At 32.6% G+C, this 22220-nt stretch overlaps 2 protein-coding genes across 2 annotated transcripts; both read right to left on the reverse strand.

Moving 5' to 3' along the window:
- Window positions 1–295: 295 nt before the first annotated feature.
- Window positions 296–5852, reverse strand: LOC149216806 (uncharacterized). Its single transcript, XM_089390068.1, has 7 exons — window positions 5593–5852; window positions 4957–5443; window positions 4497–4696; window positions 4165–4367; window positions 3983–4073; window positions 1600–1670; window positions 296–795 (listed from the first exon to the last, which is right to left on the reverse strand). The coding sequence occupies exons 1-7, from the start codon at window positions 5850–5852 to the stop codon at window positions 296–298; spliced, it is 1812 nt and encodes a 603-aa protein (XP_089246194.1).
- A 12860-nt stretch (window positions 5853–18712) lies between these two features.
- On the reverse strand, window positions 18713–19756 carry LOC149216807 (uncharacterized). The gene is made up of 3 exons (XM_089390069.1): window positions 19394–19756; window positions 19027–19226; window positions 18713–18863 (listed from the first exon to the last, which is right to left on the reverse strand). Exons 1-3 carry the CDS (start codon window positions 19754–19756, stop codon window positions 18713–18715), a joined length of 714 nt encoding a protein of 237 aa, XP_089246195.1.
- Window positions 19757–22220: the final 2464 nt, after the last annotated feature.

Here is a 22220-nt window from a genome sequence, read left to right on the forward strand (position 1 = left end):
GCTGAAAAGTACTCTGATGAACTTTTGAAAAGATTGTAGTGGATCTGGACAAATTGTCGAGCAAGGGAAAGTGGTAACAACATCCCCACTCCAACTCATTGATAATCAGAATGGTTGCCCAACTTTTACCCATTTGGACAATTTATGGAAGCACCAAATTCAAAGGCGGGATCAAATTACTCTGATATCAACTGATATTCCATTCACAGACTTCTTGAATGTATAGAAACTAGGGATAAATCATAGAGAATCCTGTAACAGTTGAGCTAACTGCCTATGTTCAAACTTCAGAGGCCTAGAATGAATTCATTTCCAGAAGATATGTCCTCCGCTTTGAAAGCAGGCTAGCTGCAGTCTTGAATGGTCCTTCGAAAGCTCCAGCCAAAAATCCATCAGTTTCCTTGCATATTGGGTACTCACAAGGGCGAATTGAGACCAGTGTCGCACCCTTCAACACCATTCCACATGGGAGCTCCAGACATGGGGCATACCAAAGCTTCATGTTTAGTGCAGGAACTTGGGTTCTGTTAGATGAAGCAGAGGCTGCAAGAGGTTTATCACAAAATTCTTGCAATTGACTTCTGTTCATGCATAGAACTCCTTGCTGATCTGAATCAGTAAGAATAATATTTTCCAAGGTGGGATGCTCAGATATGATATTTTGAAGAAGATAATGCCTTTCAAAGGCTACAATAAGGGAGCTGATGGTCCAAACCACTCTCAGTTTCAGGCCCCCATTAGTGTAAAATGATTCAGGAATGTTCCCAGTGTCATCATCCTCTGAAGCCCCATTTTCTGCATTGTCAATACTTTTTTTCAGTTAGAATTGAATATATTTTATAAAGCTAAGACATGCTATTAATGATTAAAAGCACGAATTCCCAAAAGATAAACCCAAACATAATGATGCAAATTCTTTAACGAAGCATTTTTCTGAAAGGTAACAGCAAATAACAGAGATCCCATGACACACTCAAACAACAGAAATTTCTAGATGCAGAGTACAACCTTCCAGCCCCTCTTATCTAAACCTAACAGAAAATGCTACAAAACCAAAATGCAGTCCATCTCAAAACCCCAATAAGGATTCTTTTTTCTTAATCCTTCTAATAAAAGAAAATCAGTTACTTCCAATAAACTAAAATAATCTCCAAAAGCTGAACAGTGACTATCTAACGTAAACATAACAGAAACTACGGTTGAAGTGGAACATCAATCTAGCAAGTGAGCAGGGATTATTGCTTTCAGAAAACCTGTAAAAGCTGACCAGTAAAGGCTTACAAAAGCTAACTAAAAGCAATCATCACCATTTTGGTCCTTACAAGTTACACCAGAAATTGGCAAAAGAATGTCTAGTTTAGAGAGTTGATCAAAGGTAATTGTTTTACACAGGGACTCCCTACTCCCCATTTTTTTGGCCAGATTGGGGTTAATCTCCTGTGACGCCCTTGGAAAGCTGATCAAAGGTCATTTTTTTAGACAGGAACCCCTGAGTCTCCAATTTTTGGCTAGACTGGGGTAAATATCCTGCGTCGTGTTGCTCTGGGTATTCCAACTACATGAGAGGTAGCGCAAACACCGAAAAAGTTGGAATCAAACCTGGGCCGGTAGAGGTAAAACTCCAACTGGTTTCCCACTGAACCACTGCTCCAGCAACGCAAATATGCAGGCTATAAAGTAGAACATGTGATCGAAAATCATTTTACCAGAAAATAGATTTTCCCATGAGCCGAGAAAATTTCCTGCTGAACAGAAACTAATGGTAACACTGGGGAAAAGAGGCTTCACAGCTAATAAAATCGATTGCACTAGTCAAGAACAAAGCTACTTCCATACCTGTTCAAAGTCTGTTAAAGAGCTAAAATACGCATCCACGTCAACCAAGGATCATCATTTTCACTAAACCTGACAAAAATTATGAGTGCAGAAGAAAAAGCTAATATTGCTCAAATCTGATCAAATAAATACTAATCTGATCCCACTGAAACACCCAAACCAGGTTTTCCCAAAATCAGTCACAAACTATCAGTTTAACCAAAAACTGCTTCAAGAACAAAGCTTTTGGGGTAAATCCTCCCAGACTAGCACAAAGAAACCTCTTGTGAAGTTTGAGGGCAAGCTGCTGTTCGAACTCCACAATTTTCAATCATTTCCAGACACCAAAGGACTGACTTTGAGCATGTCAATAATTTTCACCAATTTTCATTGAAATTCATTTTGTATTGAAGCAACATGCCAAAATAACATCTACAATAATGAGCCAGCCTGATATATAAGAGTTCCAATTCTCCCTTTATGTACAATACACTATACTGTTATCCAAAAAGGATGTATCAAGCTTATAGTAGCAAAAAGGCAAATAACCTTTTCCTGGAGTTTGTTAGAGTTCAGCCAACATTTACACTGAGATTTTATATGCTTTGAGTTCAACAAAAAGATTTCAATAGCTCAATACAATAACCATACAAAATTGAAATTAGATAATGTTGTACATATCCAAAAACATTTTCAACCCGTCATGCTCACAACATGTTCTTGGATTAGGAGATCCCTTTATAGGGTTATGCCCATATTATATCCATGAATACTCATTAGCTCGAATATTTGTCATCTTGCCATTGATTGCTGGCACTTTGATTGTTCTCTTCACCCGCTATTTTCTGTATAGAGTGCAAGCGGCGATACAATTCGACTGGTTGTACAATAGGGGGCATCACCCTAGGGTGTGGAACCAAAATGTTATGGGTTGAAGTAGGCTGCCCAATGAATGAATTTGGTGCCATTGGTGGAAACAACCAGGGGGTTCGATGATCAAACGGGAGAGGTGGACGTGGTGAATCAAATGGAAAATGAATCAATGAACCCCCCATATTTGGATCCACATTATTCTCATGAAATAAACGAACTTGGCAACTTGAAGTATTATGAGATGTGGATTCTTCAGCTGTAACAAAAAAGAAAAAAACACGTTGTTATGCAATCGCATTGAAGGCAAAGAAGATAATGATATTTTGAATTTCACATTAAATGGTACATCAATTAATATTTCCATACCAGTATTTTGCAAAATAGAACCTTGTACCCTTCTAGATGTGTGGTCCAGATTGATTTCTTTTGTAGAAGAAATCTCCAATTGTTCATTCATGCTTCTTTTCCTTCCACGACACCGTCCAACCTTTAGAAACTGTGGTCCATATTTTCTTGATTTCAACGCAAGAACACTTTGCCCCCCTTTTTTTGTTGGGCTCAAGAAACTATGTCGCGTCTTGGTAGTGACCTTGGATGGAGTTACAACATCAAATTTCTTATTATTGTACTCTTGGATTACATTTTTTACCAATTGATTTAGTGCATATGCCTGCTCCAAAGATGTGGGTGTTATTTGTAATAAACCCCTCAATCTCTTATGAGTTGATGACATCACAAGTTTAATTTCCTCATCGATTGTTAGGGCGCTATCTTGCTTTACAATGGTTGAATCAGTGGAAGGAGAAGCTGGAAGGTTCATTTCAATTTCTGGGCTCATTACAAACGATTCATTTAAATCAAGTAAATATCCAGGTCTTTCTGTAATAGACCTATAGACATTAGGCAATTCATTGCCCCTTGAAACCTTGCTAGTCACTACCATCTCAACTTTTAGAATATGCTTACAAATATTGCCATTTAGGGCCCATTTGCAATTACAAAAGTTTAGGTTCAGCCCTTTATAGATGACATGATACCATGTATCACGAGTTGCCGTAGTTTTGCTACGAACCAAATACTCACTTTCCTTGTTTCCATTAGCCATACAATCTTCATCTGGGATATTCTTTGCTTTGCACTTAAATTTATTTGTTGCTCAATTTTTGAAGCTCGGACAAAACCAGCATTTTTTAGACGTTGCATGTGAATGTAATACAACTCAACCTTTTTTAATAATAGGTGCAACAGCCAATCCACCCTTCTATGGGACGCATTATTCTTCTCACAGAGATACCTTTGCTTTAGATACCGGTGATAAGATTCGATAGCATTATTAGTATCCTGGTTGGAATGTGGGAAGTCCCTATATGCTTTTGCCCACATATCTGGAAAAAAAACATATATTAGATGCAAAAAAACAATAGAAAATGGTCAATTACAAAATAAATTGATAAAATGCAACCTTAGGAAGCTTACATAGCTTGTTGTTGTTTAACCAGTTGGTTGCAAAATAATCCAAAAACACAGTTTCTTCTTTGAATTCATCAAAGAAACTTTGAATTTCATGTTGCACAGATGCATCATCTTCACACGAATGCATGATTAATCCCAGAGCACGAAAGATACGGACTTTATTTTCCTTTCCCCTGACTTTCGTTCCAACATTTTTCAACCAGGCTCTACGGACATGCCATACACACAATAATAGTGTACAGTTTGTGCAAGTCCTGAAATAATATAACATTATAAGAAAATATCCTTGAACATTATTGCTTTTTATCTCTTCTAAAAAGAAAAAACTGGTTCACCTTAATGCCTCGATTTCCGCTGCTGCATCATCTGTGATGACAGCTCGGACATGCCAATCTGGGTTTTCCTTTTTCCCATTTGCAAATAATTGCGACATCCATTTATAAATATCAGGACTACCATTCCGTGATGATATTACCCATGCCACTGGAATCCCATTGTGATGATCATCAAAAGCCATTATGGTGTACAGTTGATACTGCATTACAATAAGAAAACAAGATTATAAGCATATAAGAGGACGACATTGAAATAAAGTAGAATAAATGAAGTTTTGGTAAATATGTTTACCCCATATTTGTTAGTGCTAAAAGTGGAGTCCATTGATAACATGTTGTTGTGTGAGTATCTCACCATCATTGAAAGCATCCACTTAGTTTGTATGCCTATAATGAAAAGAATGTTTTTAACAACATCTTGTTGTTGGTAGAAGAAAAAGCTCTCTGGGCACTCACTAACCCAACAATCCACACTCATTGGATCACTTTCATGCTTCACATACTCTAGCCTCTTGATATTATTGTACATGTTTGACACATCCTTTCTTGTCATGAAAGAATCTCGAGGTGCCCCTGTGAAAAACTCACCAGATCCATACCTTAAATCAAAGATAAATTTTTCCCAGATCATCGTAGCATTAAAACCATCACGAACCAAATCTTCAACAATAGTTCGTATATGCTCTGTTAAATGCGGCGCAAAATTGAATTTCTTAGGCATGTCATTTGCCTCATTTCCATGACAAACCACATTTTTGTCATCAATATGTTTGCATGCTGTATATATTAGAACGACATCATTTAGTCTAAGAGCAAGTTGTCGCATAATAAAGTGACACTGACAACCAACTTTGATGCTGTGACGTGGAAGACGTTTCTTAGTTGTGGATCCAGGTTCAGCCACATTGCTGGATTGTACATGATTTGGACCATAGGCACACCTATATCTGTGATCAAGAATTCACCAAAAATTAAATAAAATATTTATGCATGTTTGACATAGTGAACTTAAAATCAAAATTATATATATATATATATATATATATATATATATATATATATATATAGATAGAGAGAGAGAAAGAGAGAGACTCACACAACATATTCTAGATATGTTGAAGAATTTGTCCTCTTGATATCCTTCACATCTTTAATTTTTCGAATTTTAGCAACAAATTGAGTAGGTGCACTTTCCCTCATTTGCTCTCCCCTTATAAAATCCTCAAGTCGACAATATGGAATAATCGCGACTTGGTCTCCTGCTACTTCTGTCCATGTCAAATCTTCCGCTGAAAACTCTATCATCCCTTCTGGGTCCTCAACCTCCAACTCATTGATCAATTCCCACTTCCTCATTCTTCAAATCCCTATCCAAATGAGGGAACACGAATATTGACTAAACATATGAGCAACAGTTCATACTATGAATATTGAACACCACTTGAAATGCAATTTTTTGTAGTGTGTAGAATTTACACTGAAGACCCCACCAGATATAAACACATTTACAGCATAATTCCCTATCTCCCCTTCAATATTTCCTACCCATGCACAAAACAGTATTATAGACTTTCAAATGCTTCATCTTGGTATAATCAATACATTGCTGAAAGAAACATAATAACATGCAAAATCTGTTGCAAAGAAAAAACTGTTATACAACTTTAATCAGTGTGTTCCACTTTGTTATGCTCAGATGAAGTCCAAAACAATTACATAACAAAGTGTCCATATGATATGCATGTTATTTTTTTAGAAGCTTATGATTGAATATCCTAGGGGAGATTACTCTTTAACTGGCATTGCATTCAAGGGCTGGCAGTTAAGATTACAGCTGGGCTTGGCATTTTTGGGAAAGATGTAGAATCTTTCAAAATTGTAGCCAAAGTGGTTAAGCTGGCTATTTTTGCCTACACAAGGTGGGACAACTTGTATATTTCTTGATATATATTTGTTCAGTAGTGAAATATAAGATACATCATCTAAAAAACAGAAAACGTTTATATTGATGGTCAGAAAATTGTTATCCAAAAAGTTTTGATTGCATGGCTGAAACTCACTTTACTTCTATATATATGATCAATGGAAGAAAGACAACTTGCATCATGAATAATATTGACTGGAGACAATTTCTTCACTCTGAATAGACCAAGGTCACCTTTCTTCTTTGAAAAATGTGGCTCTGGGCTGAGCAGAGGTGGAATAGCCTAGGACTAAACAATAGGTGGAACTAGAAACTAATCCACGTTTTAATCTTCTGTCTATGCAAAGAAGGCATATATCTGAGCATTAGGACAATGGGAGCGGAGACCTTCTCAATGAAAATAGTATTTTGTCTATCACTAACCCAGGACATTAATCTCTAACTCTTCTTCCACTAGAATGGGGTGAGGCTTTCCATCCAGCTCTTACACAAGTAGTCTCTTCTGATTAAACTCCAAAGAATAATGGTGTAAACCAAGTCAGCTGAATAAGAGTCTTGATTTCTGATGAATCTACCACAATGACGATCCATTACAAATAATAGAGTTCCTCATGGCAAGAGCTAACACCAATGGTTGCCTCCTTCGCTCATCTAGTTCTTTCATGTCGAAGCCCCTTTTTAACTTCTTTCAATTCATGAATTGGGCCGAAACCGATAAGAAAGAAACTACCGAAGAAGTTATAAGATGCAATAACATCATAAAACAGGGTCTTAGGGCTCTTTATATATAATCAATATTGATCGCACGACAACCATTCTGTACATATTTATCAAATTAACAATTATCTGAATTGTTATACATGAAAAATAAACGTATACCTGGTCGTCCTCTCAGAAATCCAAAATTGTGGAATATCCGCAACAAAATACCGCCAACAAACCGCAGGGATTACGCTGTTAACGTAAACCGAGGATGAAAGAGATAAACAAAATCTGTGTATCTAATTGATTCGATGCAACTCTACGAATGAGAAGCAGGGCTATATAACGACATACATTAACAAGAAAGGACTTATCGTATTCTCCATTCTTCAAATATTCTCCATTGACAGAAACTAAAAGTTAACTGAAATCAGGAATCTCACAACTAGGTTAATCATTTATGCTTCATCTGGTTAACTTTCGGCTTCACAAATAATATTAATGAAATTTTGCTGAACATATTCGTATGCAATATATTAACAAGAAAGGACTTATCGTATTCTCCATTCTTCAAATATTCTCCATTGACAGAAACTAAAAGTTAACTGAAATCAGGAATCTCACAACTAGGTTAATCATTTATGCTTCATCTGGTTAACTTTCGGCTTCACAAATAATATTAATGAAATTTTGCTGAACATATTCGTATGCAATATATTAACAAGAAAGGACTTATCGTATTCTCCATTCTTCAAATATTCTCCATTGACAGAAACTAAAAGTTAACTGAAATCAGGAATCTCACAACTAGGTTAATCATTTATGCTTCATCTGGTTAACTTTCGGCTTCACAAATAATATTAATGAAATTTTTCTGAACATATTCGTATGCAATGTACCAGGAGCCCGGGAACCAGCCTGCGAGGGGAAGCAATCGGCGGTTGAACAGAGCTCTTGCGTTTCGTCTAGGCGGGTTGCAGAGGCAGAGTATTTTCGAACGGGAGTCAATAGCGTTTTGGCGCGAGGTCGCTGTTGTCAAAGGCAAGACGGGGCGGGCTCGCGGTTGGTGGGTCCCGCGTTCGTTGCCGGAAACGCAAAGGTGGCCGCCGGAGTTACAATCCATGGAGATGGATGCTCCCCCATGACCCGCTCGACATACATAGATGGGCTAGCCTCCATAGGGGCATTTAATACCCAATGTATGGCTGGTTAGCTCTTGCCATGTACCACGGTGATTTAAAATTTGATCAGAATTTGAAAAGAGCATCTTATAGCATTAAATGCTTTATAGGTCATTGTCAACGCAACGAATAGCATTAAATGCTTTATAGTTCACTGTCAACGCAACGATCTGTCGATTATCATGCAAGTAGCCAATGTGGTGTTAATGGAGACGATGTCAAGATTGAGAGAGGATAGACGGAAAAAATGGATGGTTGGAATTAGCGTTTTGATTGACGGAAAAAGGATAGTCAAAATCATCTTTCAGAGATTACTCGAGAAGGGTTAAATGGGGTTTTAGTTGGGTGTCGTTTTTTATTCTCTTCTCTTTTCTTTTTCTTTTTTTAAATTGGGTGCAATATGTTTTCTCTAAATTATTATTTTGGGTTGTTTAAATTTAATTTATCACGTATAAATTAATTTTTAAATTTTTTAGATATAAAAATATTTTTAATATTGAAATAAGTTTTATAGTTTTAAAAATCTGTGAGATGTTTAAATTTATTTTTAATATATAAATATATATTTTTAAATTGTTAAGATATTCCATTTATGTTGAGAGAAGTGTTTATTTTAAAATAGGTTTTTTAGAATTAAAATTTAATTATTAGTAATTATTAAATTGACGGTGGAGATTTATCTCCTAAGAAATAGGTTGAAATATTTTTCATAGTAGTCACAAATCAAGGTTTGAAATTTATCTCTAAATTTGTTATTCCTTTTTGAGTTAAGTTTCAGAGTACGCATAGTAATTATCATACTCTGTCAACGTTTTAAATCTCAACAGGGATCTATTTTTGTTATTCTCTTTTAATTATTTTATGTCAAATTATTAAATTTAACAAAATATCATATAAACATGTGTCATTGGATACGTGGTATTGAAAATTCCAGAGGGTATTTAAAAACGCCCTAATCTAACTTATAGATGAAATAACCTTTTTCACTGGAATCTCGGCACACAATTTCAAGCAAGAATGTGATTTTTTGTTCCTTAAAATACATTTTAAATGCATTCAACACCCTGAAAAAACCACCTGGCACTCAAATGCTATATATTAAACCACTTAAACTCAAATCTTTAAAAATATTTGCCAGATTTACGTTAAAATTAACTAGAAACAATGTCGTGAAAAAAACCATTTCACCATTTTAATATTGTGCAACATGCCAGTATATTTTTGTTGCTTTTATGAATTGATTTTTCTAGTTTTCTTTGACCTTAAAAGTAGTGTTTTAAAATTGTGTGGTTGTTTCCTTATTACTTTCTTCTCTGTATTAATAAATGTGATTGGTCTAGATGGATTGACATATAAAAGTGCAAAAATATTGATAATTGCTAATCTACATATATCAACCACATTTTTTTGTGCTAGTAGACAACCCGCATGCATGAGGCAAATTAACAAGCCATAGTTTACTATGGTTCAAGTTAGATAGCTATAATTAAACATAATTATCCAAGATTGATAATTGCCCATAGTTGAAGAGAGTTAATCATGGCAATCCTATTTTTGTTAGTTACATTGTAATCAACATAATGGTAACATCAACTTTAGAAAATGGTCGGAATCCGGTAAAAAGAATTTAAAAAATCTTGTACAAGCAGCGTTTGAATCTTGTTGTTGATGGTGGAAATGGATTTAGCACTATCAAAAAAGTCTAAAACACCTAAAATTTTGAAGTTTAACAACTATAACTTGGATTTACAAAAATCCTTGCCAAATTTTCTTTACATGACCCAAATTTCCATAGCTTTCCAAACAACTCCTCTACCTGATTAGACTAAGCATTTTATATTTCTAACGCCAAAGCAGGGTCTTTAAAGTATAGCCTCACATCAATAATGGGCAAACACGAATAATGGGTTCCTTCCCTTTTCACATCAATAATGGGAAAACGTGAATACGTAGTCTTTTCGTAGAATTCTACCGTGAGTGCAGAGGATTCAATCGCTTAAAGTGTATTACAGCGGTAATGTCCTTCTGCCTTAATCGCGGAGCTGTAGACATAAGATATGCATGTGCTTTCATGTGGACAGAGATTGAGGCCGTTCTTGTTTTCACTTTATAATCCAACGAAACTCACTTCCTTTAGCTACACAATCGGAATTATGGTTTTTTTTAAACTACCTTATTTTATTTTCTAGGTTTATAAGAGAATTAATTTAATTTATATTAAATAATAATAATAATAATAGTATTTAATTTTTTTTATACATATAATTTATTTTCTATTTAAAAAAAATTATAATAATATTAAAAATAATTTTTTTATAATATAATAAAATAATTTATAAATATCTAAATATTAAAAAATAATAAACAACTTTTTATGTGTTTGGTTATTTTTTTTGTTTTTTTTTTTTAAATATAGATATATAAAATATAGTTTATTATATATTTAAAAAAAACTCATTAAAATTATACATTTCAAAACTTTTAATTTTTTATATGGGAATATTATTAAGGACTAAATTTTATAAAGAGGATATTTCTACATTTATTTTTTTATAAATGTGTCTATTGTCTATGTCATGTTATCATTATTTTTTTATTGTTTTTCTCAATTTTAAAAGGGGAAAATTCAATATTTTCTTTTTCAACATTCTAAAAATAAAAATCTTATGGTTGTCAATTTTTATGTTTAAAACACTATTCGTTTTCTTTTTCTCTAGAATATTTATAACATTAAGATATATTTCTTATAAGCTCTGACCTATTTAATGATAATGATTGTGTTAATTATTAAAAATAGTTTTTCATGATCCAAGTATTAAATTTATTTAAAATTTTCATGTTTCAACTTCATTTAGTTTGGAAGACTTTTACAAAAGTCAATATTGATACAATTGTTTGCATACATGAACAATTCATAATGAATCATTTACATCATACTTTAAAAAGTTCGCGAAAGTGTTTCTAATGTCATTAAACATTGAGGGAATCAAATAAATAGTTGTATTAGAGATATTGAATCAATCTACCATTTTGAATACAATCCTCAAATATTTTATGGTAATCATCATGAATAAAAAAATTCTACAAGAATAAATAATTTATAGCACAAAAGGATCTCTTTTTTTAGATGAAAAAACAGAACTTCCATTCAATAAAGAGAAAGTTTTATGTATTCACGATTCTTTACGAGATAGATTGCAGACAAGAGTAAGTATGTTCCACCAACATCTGTCTCATGACATAATCTATTGTAGTGTCAAATCATCAATCCAAAGAGAGCAGATATGCATCACTGACCACAACAAAAAAGGAAATCATAAATAGGGGAAACCAACAAAAAGCCATTCAGTTCAATGCAAAAATGGAAACAAAAAAAACCAAAGATAGGGGAGGGAACTAGATCTAAAAAAAAACCATGTCATTGAAGAACAACCCCACATCCATAGTCACCACCGGAGGAAGCCCCATCAAAGAAACATATTGAATAAATTCTCTCCACGTTAGAATAAGTGATAGATCGACAAGGGATTTTTGGTTGCCACGGGGCAATCTCTTGGAAGAATGCCACTATACATATAGTACCTCGTTTGATGTCCAGATATTTTCCTTAAAAAATAAGGGCATTACAAGCCCTCCAAATGCCCCATAGAACATAGAGAGGGACAGTCTTGTAGGCCTTCATTCTGTAGTTCCAAAGGAGTATGCAATCATGGATGGAGGGTACATTACTAATAGCAGGGATTCCAAAACGAATTGATACCTCCGCCCACATTTTAGAGGCAAAATGATAGCGTAAGAATAGGTGTGGGCCATTCTCCGAATCCAACCTGCAAAGCGGGCACCATCGAGGGTCATAAAAGACTCTCTTGAGAAGATTGTCCTAATTTAAGACTCTATTATGGATGGCGATCCAAGAGAACCATTTTAGCTTCAAGGGAGCACACCATTTCCAAATGAGCAAGGTGCATTCTGTGAATGGTAGGGGAAGATAGGTCAAAGTGATGTGCTCGTAGGCCTCCTTGACAGGGATTTTGTCATTGACCATTTGTCCCCTCCTCCCCACACTAGCTTATCCAAACTCAGTGCTAAGCCATGCATAGACTACTGCGATAGTCTTCCCGCTCAGCTATCATGTCCTCCTATAAACCAATCTTCCATGCATGTGACCAATACTGAGCAACACAGACAAGTCTATATCTCTCCCAAGAGCCAGCAAGGGTGTTCATCACCATATAGGAGAGAGAGTTGATTATTTGTATTGGAAGAGAGTGGCATCCACTGAAACCCTTGATGTCATCCAAACCAATGTGGATCCTTTGTCCATTTCCAACCACACATCGAAGGTTACTGCTTAATCGCGGAAGGACAACTCTAATACTGCCCCAAATCTTGGAATGTTGGCCAGCTGAAGGTGCCCCCTCAACAATCCATTCCTCGAGTATGCATTGAAGAGAGTATTTGTATTTCATTATGCTCTATCAAAGCCCTTGCTCACAAAATAACCTCCACAAATTTGCTACGAAAAGGGCTAGGTTAAAGGATCGTGTGTCAATAATGCCCCAGCCTCCACATACAATCGACTTGGCAATGGAATTTAACCCAATTAGATGGATCTTCTTTACTGCACCAAAAACCAGACCAAACAAACTTAGCCACCATTGAGTCTATCTTGTTAATGAAATATTGGGGAAGATGAAAGAGATGCATCCAGTAGATCGAGATGCTAGTCAAGACAACCTCTATCATAATGACTCTTCCACCCAATGTCAACCATCTTTGGTCCTAACAAGATAGTTTTTTTTTTTATAGAAAGAAGCCATTCCCGATCATTCAATAAGTATATGCTGAGCTTTAGAAAACATCCCGTATTTAAAACCATCTATCATAGAGCGTATTTTTATCCCAAACAGGGACGTTATTTCAAGTACTTCTAGGTCATCCACCACCACATCTATCAGTTCAATTCTGTCTTTGTTTATGTACAGCCTAGAAGATTTACCGAAATCCATGAAGCTCTTATGAAAAGCGACCCACTCAGAGAGTATTGTTTCACGAGCACATAGTACGTCATAAACATGCATTAGATGAGAAATGTTTCATCCTCTCAAGATTTTGCATCCATATATCATTGTTTCCTCAAACCTTGCCTTAACTCCCTTGTTGAAGGCATCCATGATCATAACGAAAAGAAGCAGAGATAGTGCACATCATTGGCGGAGGCCCCTATAAATTTTGAAGAAATGAGTTGGCACCCCCGTTGATGAGAAAAACCATAAATGTTGATGTTAAGCAAGACATTATCCACTTCATGTGCCTGTGCAAAAAACCAATTTTATACAGGATCATTGAGAGAAATTCCCTATCCACACAGTCATACACCTTGTGGAGGTGAAATTTCATGTTCTTTTTTAACTTCTATTCGATGGGAGAGTTTACAAAAAAAAATGAACATAATAGATGTTGGTACATAATTCAAACTTCTTAGTTTAGTTGTTTCACTTGAAGTAATCTTTAACAAGCTTTTTATATCCTCCATTACCAACCATAGAATTATTAAATTCTCTAGCATTGCTTTGTAAGTTTAGATGAAACATGTTTTAAATAAATCATTTGATTTTAACCTTCATGTTTGAGGTATATATTTCTCACCTTCACATGTTTGTATTTCTTTCATTGTCTCAAGTAACAGCTCTACCAATCTCAACAACAAATGCGTTTTTCCGTCTAGAACCCCGTGTTAGGGAGAAAAGTGTGCAGAGCTAGATGATGTATGTGAGTGCTTATGAGTGACCATCCTCTCCAAGAAATCCCTTTCATACCCCAATGTATGTCTAAATCCATATTGGATTTGTTGGAAAGATGGATCAATTAACGACCCAATCTTAAAGTTGTTAATGCCAATGTTTTTTTGAACTCATTTGTGATGTCTTCCATACACTTATGTAAGATTGGATATGTTTGTTTGTTGGGATATATGTTTTAATTATGAATAATTCATTTGCTTTGAATAAAAATAATGCAACATTAGTTTTGAGAAATAATTTATGTTTCACTCAATGGAATTATTATTGTGATTTTGATTAAAGTAAATAGAAAAAAAAATATTAACGTTAATGCAATATTATCATCACATTATGTATTTATGATTTTCTACATCATTGTAAAATGTAAATTATACTAAAAGTATATTTTCCAAGGATAAAAGTATATTTACCAAGGATGTAAGATTTCAGTGATTCAATTCGTTTTTTGACATATAGAGAATGAGATATGAATTTTTTAAGATCAAAGAAACTTTGATTGAAAAATTACTTGTAGAGTGTTGAAAAAAATAGGATTTCAAATTTATTCCAAGTAATTTTTATTTAATATATTTTTCTTTAAAGGAAATTATTATAGTTTGAATTTTTTTGTTAAAATTCACATTTTTTCTATGTGCAATTGTGAACTAACAAATGACATGATTGGTTCAAAATTTAACAAAATTGTAATCAAGTTAAATAGGGGTTAGTAGAATCATTGAGTATTCTAGCCAATAATATTTTTAAGAGAAAATGGGCTGTAACTAAAACACCAAGGTTTTGGATTAGTATTTCAAGATATTGAAAGCCCAACTTAACAAACACTAAGCCTATTGTTGAGAACAAAAATGTACCAGGGAATCTTTAGGATATAGGGTGGCTTAAAAAATAGTTACTTATATAAATATAATACTCAATGCAAGAAGAAACAGATAAATGTTGGAAACTAGGTTACAAGATATGGAATAAAAACGTCAACTTTTAATGATATTACAAAATTAGGGGAGAGGCATTTCGAGAATAAATATTTGGTAAATTATCTACAATTATTAGGAATATGAAAGGAAACTCATTGAAATAAATAAGTATAGAATGAGACTTTGTCTACATTATTTTGTGTGGCATTTCACAATGATATGGGAAATCCCACTCATGATATGAGTTTGTATAGATTAAATGTTAAACTGAATTGTTATTAAGCAAATGAGAACCTTAAATAACTTTAAAAGAGAAAAGATACCTCCAAACAAGAGAGAGAATCTATGAATGTAACAAATTAAGGTTTAATTTATAATATGACATCAAAACTCATAATGACTAAGTAGTCTATAATGCCTACATATCTTATGTAGATTATACTTATGATATAGATGTGTGCAATTTTTTTGTCAATACTTCATAAAATTTAATTATTAATAAATATTATCTATTTATAATATATTTCATTAATTAGGTATTATGATTAGCTTTATTCATAAAGTTAGGTATTTTAATATAAGATTTGAATGATCATGTACTAATTATTATCCTAAATAAAATATATTCTAAACATTATAATACTTCATTTACTAATTTTTGTAAACTATTATAATGGATAAAACCAAACTAAGTTAACATTCTAATCAAAATGTTTCTAGCCAAATAAAAATTATTCACATATTTTTTAGATAAAATATTCTAACTTAATTTAACAATGAATAAAAATACAATCCTAGTATACATAAACTCATCAATTATAATTTTCCCATTTAACATTCAACTTATAATATGATAATATATTATATGAGTTTGATAATAAATAATTTATTATTAATTATCATATATGTTTAATTATAATGTATACTCTATACAAACATAACTCAATGTTGTTGCAACCACAATCGTGTTAGAGAAAAAAAATTGTGAAGCTTTAAGGACTAGCTAGTTCACAATTTTCTTTAAAACCCAATACATTAAACCAGTAAGTTATCCTATTCCACTACAAAAGATGATATTATGGTATTCCCACCTTGTCACTATTGTGATATTTCCACAACCGAAGATAATCAAGCTCTTATAGTATCCTGGGAAATGTTAATTAAATTGAAGTTACCGACACTTAAAGAAAATATGTTCTTAAATATCTTTACTTTTAACAAATCCTTTGATGACATATAAAATTGCTAAATTTGGAATTTAAATAATACTAATATACTTATAATTTAATATAAATAAATAAAAATAATTGATATTATCAAATATCATGATAAAAAATTACACCTATGATGAAACTTAAACATATATTCCCTTACTTTTATTGAAATGAAAATAAAAAAATAATGCCCAACAAAAAAAAACATGAATTATTTCATATAAAATAAAAATAAAATTAACTTTAATATAATAAAATTTTTAGAAGTATGCATTTAGATTCAAGGCCCACCAGATTCACACAAGCTATCTTGAGATAAGATAATTCTCTCCTGTCAGATTTAGAGTTATAAGAGAATCTTCAAACTAGCATGTCTATTTTTAATTTTGTATTACACTGGATGGAGATTGCGTGTAATATAACGCGGGCCTCCAAATCAATCTAACCACAGAGAAAAATAATTAATTAACCACAGAGCACTCAATCTTCCATAGCCTTAATCTCTTCGATGCTTGCATTGCAAAGAAATTAAAACACTAAGAAAATTAATGAAATTAAAATACTAAGTAAATTAATGATATCTTTGTGCATATACTACACTTAAAACAAAGAGTTGCAACAAGGAAAGCAAATAAAAATGCAAGGAAAAACATCATGTTTACTAAAAAAAATGAACATGATAGATGTTGGTACATGGTTTAGTTATTCCATTTGAAACTATTTAAAAAAACTTTTTAGATCCTACATTACCAACCATATAATGAATAACTTCCTTCACATTTCTTTGCAAGTTTAGATTATACATGTTTTAAATTAAAACATTTGAAACTAACATTCACATTTGAGATATGTAATTCTCACCTTCATATGTTTGTATTTCTTTCATTGTCTCTTGTAGTAGCTCTATCAAGCTCATTAGCAAATGTTTTTTTCCTTCTTGAACCTTGTGTTGGAGGAGGAAATTGTGCAGAGCTAGATGATGTATATGAGCGCTTACGAGTGACCATCCTCTCCAAGAAATTTCTTTCACGCCCAAGTGTATATCCAAATCCATCTTGCACTTGTTGGAAACATGGAGTAGCTGTATATGAGCGCTTACAAGTGACCATCCTCTCCAAGAAATCTCTTTCACGCTCAAGTGTATATCGAAATCCATCTTGCACTTGTTGGAAACATGGAACAGCTGGATGGTCCAACCCTAAAGTGGTTGATGTCAATACTATTTTGAATTCACTTGCAACATCTTCCATGCATTTTTTTAAGAAGTGCAGATGCGAATCATCACTAGGTAACTGCATAAGTGACTCAAAAATATGCCTAATATTTTGGGAGATCTTTTCTCATTTGTGACTTGGATCAACATTAGTGGAAGAATCCATGGAATAATTAACATTATCATTTACCTACAAAGGAAAAAAACAAATAGTCATAACAACAGTGAAAGAGTGATAAAAAACATAATTAGCATTATCATTTACCTACAAAACAAAAAAAACTAATAGTCATAACAATAGTAAAAGAGTGATAAAAACATGAAATTAACCAAGTTATGAAATTATTCCCATGACATCAACATAAGAATTCATGGAAGCATTAAAATTATTATTTACCTACAAATAAAAAAACAAATAGTGAGAACAATATGAAAAGAGTGATAACAAATATAAACTTTACAGAGTTATTAAATTATTACCATGACATCAACATCCAAGTTATCCACAATTTCAAAGTCATCATTTTCACATATATGTGAACAAAATATTGTATCGTATTAGATCACAATGACTATCATTTAATATTATTGATGTACATATTCAATGAAATACTTAAATCATTTGGTTTTGGGTTGTTGTATTGGTTCTTGGTTCTAGATTTTCTTGTTCCAACCTTATTTTTTCCCTCATCATGCTAACCTTGATGACATGTTTGCAAAGATATCCATTTTTCGCCCAATCACAATCACACATAGAAAAACTTGAACTTGAATGGCATACCGTATATGATTTATCAATATCGTGTTGGCTTTGCACCCATGCTATTGAAGAATCTGAGTGGTGCAGTGTCACATTACAATCTGGAATAGATTGTGCCCTTATTTATGAATGAGCTTCTATTTTCTCCACCTTATAGTTTCTATGGAAACCATTTTCCTTTGCACATTGACGCCACCAATAAAGAAATGTGGACCACTGAACACAATTGATGCACCAACCAATCCACTCGACGATGTGAAGCTGCTCGTATTGACTTCAAAAGAATTGTTTCAAATGTGAATGGTAGGACTCAATAGCCCCATTTGTTTCTTGTCTGGCATACTTTAAGTGATGACAACATTTTTCCCACATTTCTTATTAACACAAAATAAAGTATGTTAATGGTCAATACAATTATACCAAAAATATGAAAATTAAAGCTATAGAAATCAAACCTATTATGTCCAACCATCGTGCTCGAAAGTACTCAACAAAGGTGGTTTCCTATTGGAAGTCATTTAGAAATTTGTTGGTCTCCTCAAGTGTATAATTTGCATTTTTATGGCTGTGAACAATGTCACCTAGACGCTTAAACATGGAACGTCTTGTAGTATCATCTTTCACTTTCATTACAAGATTTTTTAACCATGCCCTTCTAACATGCCAAATGCATAAGTAGACTTCACATTGAAATATCACCCTATTACACATAAATGTCATATATCGTTAAATATATATGTTTACATAGTGAGTCTACAATTATGTATATAACATCGCATTTTGAGAAATGAAGAAAAAACACACTCATATCTTTATACCTGATTGCACCAATCTCAGCAGCTACATCATCTGCCATGAATGCATTTAACTTCCACTCCAACATACCCATGCGAACTTTAAGAAGGAGCATCTCCATCCACTTGGTGATATCAAAAGTCATAGATCTTGACATGAGAACCCATGCCACTGGAACACCATTATGTTGGGAATCAAATGCCAATAATGTATAAAGTTGAAACTGCATAAAAATAAATAAAAAATTAGGTATATCCTTGGATTATCTTATAAATAACAAATGATGATAATAAAATACATAACTATGTAAAATAAGAAATTAGTTATATCCTTGGATTACCTTATAAATAAAAACTGATAATAAGAAAATATATAACAATATAAAATTACCTTAAAGCGATTTGTCCCAAATGTAGAATGCATTGCTAATATACTATCATGACCATATTTGCTCATCCATTCTAGTTGTAGTGGTTGTTGAATGCCTAAAATTAATGGAGTGTGTCCCTCATCATCTATGGCATTGTCAAACTCTAAGTAGTAAAATACTTTATCAGGATTTGTTGCTTGCCATATACGCACACTTTGAGCATCATTATTATCAAACATGTATTGGGCATGTTTCAATCTCCTCTCTATATTTCCAATGTCGTCACGAGTAAGAAAATTGTTTCGATCAAAGTCAGCTATAGATGATGTTACTTTGTCATGCACTAATTCACGATGTTTGTGATGTACACATTCAATTGACATCCCCAACAATAAACTTCTTTCTACCCATTGATCTAGTTCATTACTAACATGGGGTTCATGGTATGCTCTTGTGCCTACAAAATCATCAACCTCCTCTCCATGGCAAGGTTTACTTGTGATATCTATATGGTTCATCTCAACATAAGTGATCAAGGCAAGTTTTGGTGTTTTCTTAGATATGTGAACACTAAAATGACATGTGAAACCACGTCTTAGATGCTTACGACATGGACAACTCCCTATCCCCTCTTCAGACACTTTTGATATATCATAAGACAATGCATCAATCTCTGGATAATCTTCTGGCCCATATGAACAAGAAACAACAAGATATTAACATGAAAAAAAATGAATTTAAAACAAAATTATTTTAAGAAAAAATTAGTAGAAAAATTCTTACATTATATATTCCAATGGGGAGTCAACTCTATATTTTTGATTTCCAGTATTTTCTTCTTTTGATTTTCTGCTAAAACTTTTTTGAAAGCTTGTTGGATACAATAGATTTTTTCTCTCCCCAATAACAAACTCATTATATCTATTTGATTTGATCCAAGCCACATTGTTACCTCCAATCATACTCCAATCCAAATCAAAAGAAGAAAATATTTCTTTTTGTGGATCTTGCACTTCAAGAGCTTGAAGTTGTTTCCATTTTGAACACCTCTACAAGATATATAACTCAAGTTAGTTTCTCATAAATTTGCAAAAAAAAATGATTGGAAAATTCAATAAGTTTTATGCTTAAAATACTAGATAGGTATCAAATGGCAATAACGTATCATGTTGATTATCATATTCATCTATAATTTTCTTTTTTCCTATTTTTATTCACATATTAACATTTTTAAAATTTACATCTTGAAAATAGCCTGAAATTTGAATTTCAAAGTTAAATATCCACGGAAACCACATGATGTGAAGCGAAAAAAGAAATTATCCACGGTAACCACATCCTCTTTTAACTTTGAAATTCAAAAATCTTTAAAATTTGTCAATCTACATAATTTTTTTAAGATTCACTATAATATGTTTAATGCTCCAAAACACAGGAATTTCTCATCTAAAAACTCAAGCTTAACAGTGTGATGGTCCTCATCTAAAATTACATGAGGAGTGTTTCTAAATTTGTAGGTCACTTTCTGGGTACACTATATTCTAATTGTTGGGTGCCACGTTTGAATCAGAGAAGCTAAAAGTTAAAAATTTAAATGGTCTTTACATGTTTATCTAAATTTACTAAATAGGTGAAAATGTGATTGGGGATTGCATTAGACATATTTTTATTCTCCTCAGAGTCATCTATTCATTATTATTCTGAAGTTTTAAAAATACCATGGTAAGGAGGTGAACCCGATATGCTTTGGAGAGCTACAACCCCAGGAAAATATTTTAGAGAGGAAGCCTTGTTGCCTTTGAGATAAGTGTGGTAGAAACTGCATACACGCAACAACCCTACTATTAGTCTAGTTTCCAATTTAATAGAGTATGAAAAAAAAATTAATATCCCAATCTACTTTAAATAATAAACTATAAATCAAACACTTCATGATCACAAAAAAAAAAATCTAAATTAAAACTTTAATCCATTTAAAAAAAATATAAACACTATCCAAAACTAATTAATTACTCATCTATTATTCAGTAAAAAATAGTACCAATACTAATAGAATAAACCAAATATCAAATAACATTTCTAATGACTTATCACCAAAAAACTATTTGCCGTATCAAGAAGTGATCCAACTCACTTTGACCACGAAAACAAACCCAAATAACAAAAATATATTAAAATGATAATAGTAACATACTTTCATATCTCACTCAAGAATAATAATTTTACCTTTTTAAAAAAACTATAATAAAATTAAATTACCATATAAAATAAAATTTCTTCACTAGATATCACAGTTTTCATTTGGCATAACTAAACCCCGCTAAAACAAAATAACTTTTTGTGTTTCTATAGAATAGTTGGGTTTTATGCAAAAATTTTGAAATACAATAATTTTAAGGAATTCTATGCTACTGTTATCATAGATCTAGGCTACACTAGAATGAAAACATAACCCTTTGTGGTAGAAAGGTGTTAAAAATTTTCAATTTGTTTTGTTCAAATACATGATAAATATGCTATATAATTTAAGATTTATAATTAAAAGTTTAATTGTATTATTTTATACATTGTTTTTTGATTTTAAATTTTGGTTTTATTTTATGGATTTTTTTAGGTTTGATATCACAATGTTCATTTACTATTTACTATACTGTATGGACCAAAAAAAAAAACTTCTTAAAGTTAAAATATGGAAATTTCATTGAGGGCACTTGTTTTTATGGAAAATTTACTGAAAAATAAACATTCCAATTATTTGTTTTTTTTGGAAACTCCATAGAGGGCACTAGAATGCAAAAGAGGAAAAATAGCACAATAAGAAAAATACAGTAATATATTGGCTAAAAG

This window comes from Pinus tabuliformis, chromosome 1_1, assembly GCF_031772625.1.
Source record: "Pinus tabuliformis cultivar Carrire ecotype Pingquan chromosome 1_1, CPIR1, whole genome shotgun sequence".
NCBI classification, from domain to species: domain Eukaryota; kingdom Viridiplantae; phylum Streptophyta; class Pinopsida; order Pinales; family Pinaceae; genus Pinus; species Pinus tabuliformis.

What these genes read in the sequence shown, in the direction of transcription:
- LOC149216806 (XM_089390068.1), bottom strand. Translation starts at nt 5,852, where the DNA reads ATGAGGAAGTGGGAATTGATCAATGAGTTGGAGGTTGAGGACCCAGAA. An exon ending in CACCGGTATCTAAAGCAAAG is followed by an intron (nt 1,671 to 3,982) that starts GTATCTCTGTGA and finishes TCTACTTTATAG; the next exon opens with CCTGCATATTTGCGTTGCTG. An exon ending in TTTTACCTCTACCGGCCCAG is followed by an intron (nt 796 to 1,599) that starts GTTTGATTCCAA and finishes TTGACAATGCAG; the next exon opens with AAAATGGGGCTTCAGAGGAT.
- LOC149216807 (XM_089390069.1), bottom strand. Translation starts at nt 19,756, where the DNA reads ATGTCAATTGAATGTGTACATCACAAACATCGTGAATTAGTGCATGAC. An exon ending in TTGGGACAAATCGCTTTAAG is followed by an intron (nt 19,227 to 19,393) that starts GTAATTTTATAT and finishes ATTTTTATGCAG; the next exon opens with TTTCAACTTTATACATTATT. An exon ending in GCTGAGATTGGTGCAATCAG is followed by an intron (nt 18,864 to 19,026) that starts GTATAAAGATAT and finishes TTGGCATGTTAG; the next exon opens with AAGGGCATGGTTAAAAAATC.